This window comes from Carassius gibelio, chromosome A12 (genome assembly GCF_023724105.1).
Source record: "Carassius gibelio isolate Cgi1373 ecotype wild population from Czech Republic chromosome A12, carGib1.2-hapl.c, whole genome shotgun sequence".
Taxonomy (NCBI): Eukaryota; Metazoa; Chordata; class Actinopteri; order Cypriniformes; family Cyprinidae; genus Carassius; species Carassius gibelio.
This window is the reverse complement of record NC_068382.1, coordinates 25,694,793-25,703,252: the sequence shown is the minus strand read 5'-3', so window position 1 is coordinate 25,703,252 and position 8,460 is coordinate 25,694,793. Positions and strand designations below refer to the sequence as shown.

Sequence of the window (8,460 nt, the reverse complement as noted above, 5' to 3'; positions counted from 1 at the left end):
CAGAAGTGATTTATCAAATCAGACTTAATATAACACGACTAAAATACCACTGACCTCCTTCCTTATGAACACTGATCAGTCTGTTTATATCTCTATCCTAACGATTATATCATAAATCACATTATAAAACACACCAGCCTCTCTGACATCAGCAGAATCAGGAAGTTTCATTGTGATATATCTCCCAGATTTTGCTATAAGTTTGATTTCATCATATAATAATTGCTGTTAATAGTGTTCCTCATCTGTTTGATTACATCTCTTCCATATGCACATAAACTGACAGTCACCACTGATAAACTACTACTAGATATATTGACAAAAACTTAATTTTCTGTAAAGCTGTTTTGCAACCATTTAAATTAATTTAATCTTGAATTTAAGTAAAATCAGACACGATTTCTTAACAGAAGTAGATATCTGCACCAATTAGCCATGATTTACATCCAAGTTTGTGTAAAGATGATGGACTCTGAGGCTGGAACACAACTAATGCAGTAGAAATACTGTCCACACACAGATTCACCGTGAACTTTAATTCAGATGATTTCAGAACCAGAACAGAGAATAAACTCTAGATTCTGTATGACAAAAGAGACGGGTAGAATGTCATGTGACCTTTGACCTTCTGTTAGACAAGCCTTCACTTCTGAAATGATGACACGGATCAGTTTTCACACTCCTTTACAGTTTACAGACGTGCTGTATGTTGTGAGATTGATTAATCGTACTCTCTGTGTTTGATATAATGAAGCAGAACCTCGAGGTCCAGAATGTTCCAGTGCATCCGCCAGAAACTGAGCTCATTTTACTTCCTCTAGTCAGTCACATGATTTCCTGTTCAGAGACAAACATCCTGTGGCTACAGTGGGTTCACATTCTGATGGAAACACAGCTACAGAAGCAGCTAAACTATCTGTTACATCAAAACACACTCAGTTACAGGAATAAACCTGCAGAACATCAAATATATCGATCAATCAATCCTTGCTTCATGAGTAATCAGCAGCTGTGTGCTAGTTCAGCATGACTCCCAGTGTTTACAGATCTCCGGGATCTTCTCAGCTCCAGATCCTGATCCGGTTTCTCCTTCAGAGACAGTTATTCAGAAGAAATCTGGAACAAATCTTGAAAAGGTTTTGTGATCTAGTCTGGATCTGCATCAAACCTTCAGCATGTGCTGATGCTCTAAACCTTGTGGAAGGGTTGGGATTCCTTTGATCCAGAAAAACTCCTGATCCCGGAAGGACACAACATATATCATGCGGTGTCTGCAGACATTTACATTTTGCATCTGATTTGTTTAACTGTTGCACAGACAGAAGCAGGACATCGGTTTAATCTTTCAGTAAAAAAGGGCCCCAAGAAAATAACCCCCCAAACATGGTCAATATCAGCCAAAATTATATTTAATTTCAGCCGTCATCACTGTATTGAATTATAGATTACACCATCAGAGAGGAATCAGTCTAACACAGCATCTAACAATGCTTTTTTTATTTATTTCTGATTTAAAGAAAGTGAAATTAATGTGTTATATTGTTTCTGTCTCTTCAGATACACATTAAAATAACCCGGTTCTGTTCTAGCTGTAGTTATTTAGTGTTTGATGTGTAGTGCTGTAATCCGGATTTATTAATCTGCTGCAGTGTGAAACTGGATCAGGATCTGAAGTGAAGTGGATTACCTGCTCCTGGATAGTTAGTAAAGCTTCCTGAAATCTGCTGTGGTTGAGATCAGACCCTACAGATTCATTCACTATCACTCGATTATTCACACGACACAGAAACAGAATAAAGATCTTCATTTACTCCTCGACGCCGAGTCGCAGCTCTTTTCAAATCAAACTGAAGAACACAAAACATCTCAGAATCCAGCAGATCCACAGAACTTACTGATGTTTGTGCTGTTGATTTCCCTCCAAAATGATGTCACTTCCTGGAGGATGATGCTTTGGTTTGATGTGGACAGAAACCATTTTAAATCAATGATAAATAATGAGAATGTGCTGCATAACCAAAAACACCTCAAACTCATTAAATCAGACGTAAACCAAACACAGAGTCTCTCAGCTGACTGAAGGTTTATTTAAGAACAGAAATAAAACCTCGTGTGATGTGTGAACACACACTTCATCCGTTCCACAGCAAACACAAACACTCTTCGCTCCTACACACACTCTCTTTCTGACATGCTGTTTTCACAAAGTTTCATTCCTCATTAATATCAAGCATCATTAATTATAATCATTAATAAGTGCAGCAGAACGTGACACTGAATAATTCAGTTTGACTGCGGTTAAAGTGCACTCTTCTCTCGTCACTGGAAGAAAAACTTCTCTTCAAGTTTTTAAACATGTTTGAAACACTGTGACAGTGACCTTCGTTCATCTTCCTCTGGAGGAAAGAAACTGTAAACGTCACAGCGTTGGCCTTCAGAAACCTTTATGACACTTCATCAGAACTAAAACAGACCTTCATCCAGAGAGAAACTACTATTCCAGAATCTCAAGCTCAGCTGAGAATGATAAAGACTAAACAAGCGTAACTCTGAAAGCACTAAAAGTCTCCATGAGCGTCGAGCGGATCTTAACAGCTCATGAGAAATACACCAGAACAACACAAACAGGCTAAAATCTGAAGAATTAGAGGTGAACACCACCCCGATGATGAAGATGAAGAGGATTCCAGTGGTTTAGAAGGACAGGATGGTCCTGCTGATGATGTCCACACACTCTCTGACCTCATCCTCCTTTATAATGAGGGGCGGGGCTAGCCTGATGATGTCACCGTGAGTGGGCTTGGCCAACAGACCGTTGTCACGGAGACGAAGACACACCCTCCAGGCGTCATAGTCTGTGTGAGATCAGAGGATTAGAAACGGATTATCACACACACACACACACACCAGATCACACACCTGCACAGAAACACAGATCTCCATTATAAACATACGATGATCACAGTGACCTGCTCAAACAACATCGTGGACTGAATCTCTCACAGCTGATGTTTTTAGTCGCTCATGTTCCTCAGATCATCAGCGCTCATCAGACGAGCGACTCGAAGTGTTCAGCTGCTGCCCAGCCCTTACTACACTTAAAGGAACACTACACTATTTCTGAAAACAGGCTCATTTTCCAGCTCCACTACGCAGCGCCTGAGAACAACATCCCTGCGTCTGCTGAACTCATGCTACGGCAGGAGAGCTCCTCCATTATTACACCAGACTGAGAGGATAGTTTCTAGCAATATCAGCCGAGAAAATCACAACTTTTAATTTTCTGTCGGTCTTAGAACACAATGTTACTACAGAAGAGGCAAGTTTTAAATTGTTAAAATATAGAAACTCTTTGGTCATTTTTGAGCAAGATGCTAATGGTCTAATGAGATTCAATGATCTATGCTAAGCTAAGCTAAAAGTGCTACCGCTAGACACAGAGATCGGTGAATGGATTTGAAATCTCTAGGGGAAAAAGAGTGCAGTGTTCCTTTAAGACTCTGAGCTCAAGACTGGAGCCGTGGAGATGAACCTGAGGAAACACTGATGTGGATCTGAAGCTGTAGACTGGTCTGAATGCTGCTGGTTTTGAGGTGGTTCTGGTTCTGACCTTTGGTCTCTTTGATGATGATGGCGTTCAGGAGGCCTTTCCCACGGACGCCGCTCACGATCTCCAGCGGAAGCTTCCTGAGCTCAGAGCGAAGAATCTGACCCATCAGATCCGCATTCTGAGCCAGACCCTCCTCCTCCAGAACCTGAGGAGAACCAGAGCGTGAGCGCACACACACACACACACACACACACACACACACACACACACACACCTCCAGAGCAGCGATGGCGACGCGGCAGGCCAGAGGGTTTCCTCCATACGTGGATCCGTGTTCTCCAGGTTTGATGGTCAGCATCACCTCATCATCACACAGAACAGCAGAGACCTGACACACACAGATCATCAGCGAACGCACGTGTGTGTGTGATAGAGTGTGTGTGTGTGTGTGTGACTCACCGGATACACTCCTCCTGACAGAGCTTTACCCAGAATCACCAGGTCTGGTCTCACCGCCTCGTGGTCCACAGCCAGACGCCGTCCAGTGCGGGCCAGACCGGTCTGCACCTCATCAGCAATGAACAGAACCTGACGTGCACACAGAATTTACTTTTTTTAAAAAGGAAAGTAAAAATGCACAAAGTTTCCTGTGAGGGTTAGGGTTAGGTGTAGGGTTGGTGAAGGGCCATAGAATAAAAACTACAGAATAAAAACTATTACACCTATGGGATGAACACACTTTACACAAAAACAAACATGTATGAGTGTGTGTGAGAGAGAGAGAGTGTGTGTGTGTGTGTGTGTGTGTGTGTGTGTGTGTGTGTGTTTGCTCACATTATGTTTGGTACATAACTCCCGGACTTTGGTGAGGTAACCAGGGTCAGGAACGATCACACCTGCTTCTCCCTGGATCGGCTCCACCATGAACGCAGCCACGTTTGGATCCTGAAGTGCTTTCTGCGCACACACACACACACACACACACACACACACAGATGATCGGGAGGAAACTAGTTGAGCTGGTTACAGGATTATTTCAACAGAAAATAACAGCCGAGTCATTAACTACTCCGCCTCGTGTCGGTCCACACCCAGAAGACTTTTGTTCATCTTCAGAACACAAATGAAGATATGTTTGATGACAGAACACTGTCAGATTTCCTTCCTAACTAACACTTTGATTTTCATTTTCATTTTGGGGTGAACTAAGCATTTAAGATACAGGTTCATATTTATTATTATTATATCACAATTATTATTTTCATACAGTACTACTATACTAACAAAGATCATTGATGACTTACTGAATATCTTATTTATGGTTATTACTATTAGTAAATAAAAGAAGAAACACTGTTACTACTGTAATATTTCTGTTACTGTATTTTGCGTTGGGACAGTGCTAATGTTTAGTCTTTATTTCTTCTGTGAGGCGCTGCAGACGGAGCTCATGAACACAGATCTGATCTGAACACAGTACCTGGAGCGCAGTGATGTCGTTGTACGGGATCAGCTCGAAGCCGGGCATGAAGGGTCCGAACCCCTCGAAGCTGCTGGGGTCCGTCGAGCTGGAGATGGCAGCCATCGTGCGACCCCAGAAATTCCCCGCTGCGGGAGACGAGCAGACGAGAGACTTCTGAATGATATCAAACTCCTGTAAATAAACCTCATCGTTCCTGACGGTGAGCTGCTGTCTTACCTGCAAACACGATCTTCGCCTCATATTTCGGGACGCCCTTGACCGTGTACGCCCACTTACGGGCCAGTTTACAGGCCGTCTCTCCACCCTCCACACCTTCAACACACAAGAGCAGCATCAGAGCACTGTTCTGACCGTCGGGTCAGTCGTGTGCGGTGTGCTGACCGCTGTACCTGTGTTCATGGGCAGCACTTTATCGTATCTGAACAGGCGTGTGATGTACTGCTCGTAGACGCCCAGCACGTCGTTGTAGAAGGCTCTGGAGGTGAGCGTGAGCCGCGAGGCCTGCGCCGTCAGCGCCGCGATGATCTTGGGGTGACAGTGACCCTGGTTCACAGCGCTGTACGCACTCAGGAAGTCAAAGTACCTGCGGCCCTCCACGTCCCACACGTGAACCCCTGCAACACACACACACACACACACACACACTGAGTCTTTACACAAGTGTGAGGAAACAAGTCAAATCTCATATATTCTCATAATTCTGACCTTCCTCTGAATTCTGAGTTTATATCTTGTAATTCAGAATCATGAGAAAAGTCCGCTTTGTGACACAAACTCATAGTCTGAGAGAAAAGCGGTCCGAGCTGTGGATGAGGATGCGTGGCCTACCTTCTCCTCGCTCCAGGGCCACGGGCAGCGGGTGATAGTTGTGAGCGCCGTATCGATCCTCTCGAGCGTAAACCTCTTCTGGTGTCAGCTGACGCTCCGCTGGTTTGGCTCTGGACGCCGCGGAGGACGTGCGTGTCCCAGAATGCACTGCACGGCTCAGGACGGGCGGCACGCCTCTCATCAGACTCTTCATGCTGTTCATGACTGTTCACACGACAAACATCATTTAGACTTCACTCGCATCTTTAGTTCAAATACTCTGAAGACTTCTCACAGATTTAGTTTGTTGCATGACTGCACCTTCTTGTAGGTTTACATGCTTAACACATACTTGTTTACAAGCTGCTTTGTTTACAGGGTTACCGGGGTAACGGCAGCTGCTTTGTTTACAGGGTTACCGGGGTCACGGCAGCTGCTTTGTTTACAGGGTTACCAGGGTAACGGCAGCTGCTATGAAATAATGATTTAATAAAATGTATTATTATTGTTATTATAACTTAAGAACTGTGCAATATATTTGTGTCATAATTTGTTCAAGTTAGACCGATATTGGATTAGATGAATAAATATGTGTATGTATGTGTGTGTGTATGTGTAAAGACCTCTAACTAGCTTGCTCTATTCTTTTTATTTATTATATTAGTTAAAATCCCATGCTACGTGTACTGTGTTAACCTAACTGAGACTTGTTATAGCACTTATATATCATTGCTCTTTTTGTTGTTTTTGATCGCTTCCACTGTCTTCATCTGTAAGTCGCTTTGGATAAAAGCGTCTGCTAAATGAATAAATTTAAATGTAAATAAAACTGTAGGATTTCATCAAAGAAATAACATTTACTAAAAGATTTACAAAATGGATTCAATTTCTGGATTCAAGTTTCTGATGTTTTATGAATAATTCATGAAGTGACATCACTCTATTAGTTATCAACGCTGTTCATATGGAGACACTTTTTACCATCTAATTTAATTCCTTATGAGGAAAATCACTTTTAATCATCTGCTTCCAATATTATTGAAGTAAAACGATTGTGAATCAGCAATGCTGAAAAATGTGACAGTATTTTTCTTGATGATGACTGTATAACTGCATAACTATATAATAATGAATAAATACGGCTAATGCTCTAACACAGATGAAGAGAGCTGTGCTCGGGATCACCAGCTCATGAAAGAAACTGATGAACAGACAGAAACCAGCAGACCGGCCTGTGTTTCTCATTCAGACGCTCACAATGAGCCGCAGAGCTCAGCCTCATCATCTTCATCATCCTCATCCTGACAGATCACAGACACCTGCTGATATCAGATCAGTCTCACAGCCATCAATTATTACACCGGTTCCTTAGAATCTTTCCACTAACAGTCACTTATTTATAGAGACACATGATCACATGACACATCAAATTTAGCCTAAAGCAGTGATTGGCTAAAAACTCACTGCCCTCGACACGCCCACTGCATGACCTGCCAAGGGTTAAATAAAGACTCACTCTCTCTCTCTCACACACAGTCACACACACACACACACACTCACTCACTCACAGTCTCACACACACACACACACACACACACACACACACACACACACACACACACACACACACACACACACAGACATAAACGCACGCATACACACACACACACACACACACACACAGACACACACATGTTTTTATGAATACAGTTATACAGCAGTCAAGAGAATTTACCAATAAAGTAACAATTTAAATACATGAAAATAATATTAACATGACGTTGGTGAATATCGCTGAATAAACTCCCAGCGAATCCTTCATGAATCTGCATCTTCACCTTCATCAGTCTAACCCTCATCATCTTCCTCACTGCTGCGCCTCATTAACATACTCGTGTTTATGAATATTCATCAGACCTCACTGCATTATTAATAACCGCGCGGTGTCTCTGTCTGACCCGTATGTCTGTCTGTCTGCGGGTTTATATATATGTGTGTGTGTGTGTGTGTGTGTGTTGTGTTGTGTTTTACCTGCTGCGGGTCCGCGCGGATCGGTTCTGCTCCTCCCGCGTGTCTCAGACTGCCTCGTCTAGACGGATTATCAAGTGCACGCATACACGTCACGCTACGTCATGACGCAACCGGCTTCAGCGCTGTGAATGGTAATCACTTTCAGAATCAACGTGAAACATCCTAATACTGTATTGGTTTTATTGCGACTGTAATTGATTAATCTGAAGTGACTGAGTGTGGGAACAGACTGAAAGTGTGATGCGACACTAGTCATTCGTCTCCCCTGATAAAATTTTGGCCAGATATTGTCTAAAATTAGTAATCATTTATTCATTTGGCAGACAGTAAAGCAATTTACAGTGCTTGAAACATACATTTTCAATGCTAATTCAAATGTAGTTTGGGCAGAGTTATGAATTGAAATATTATTATTAGTAGTATTATTATCATCATCATTATAATCGAAAACATACGAAAAAACGTCCTTGTGTATTTTATTTTATTTTTGGATAGCAGCATCTATGTGCATTTACAACATTTAGCAGCTGGACTTCATTTCCCAGAAGCCCTTGTGGCCAGTGTGCCGCGCGTGCGCAGTCGCGTCAGC

At 42.6% G+C, this 8,460-nt stretch overlaps 1 protein-coding gene across 1 annotated transcript; it reads right to left on the bottom strand.

Annotated features, from left to right (window-relative positions):
- Positions 1–2,066: 2,066 nt before the first annotated feature.
- Positions 2,067–8,019, bottom strand: LOC128025596 (ornithine aminotransferase, mitochondrial-like). The gene is made up of 10 exons (XM_052612078.1): positions 7,872–8,019; positions 5,862–6,065; positions 5,423–5,647; positions 5,250–5,345; positions 5,031–5,158; positions 4,385–4,507; positions 4,010–4,138; positions 3,825–3,938; positions 3,611–3,755; positions 2,067–2,855 (listed from the first exon to the last, which is right to left on the bottom strand). Exons 2-10 carry the CDS (start codon positions 6,061–6,063, stop codon positions 2,695–2,697), a joined length of 1,323 nt encoding a protein of 440 aa, XP_052468038.1. The 5' UTR covers positions 6,064–6,065; positions 7,872–8,019; the 3' UTR covers positions 2,067–2,694.
- Positions 8,020–8,460: the final 441 nt, after the last annotated feature.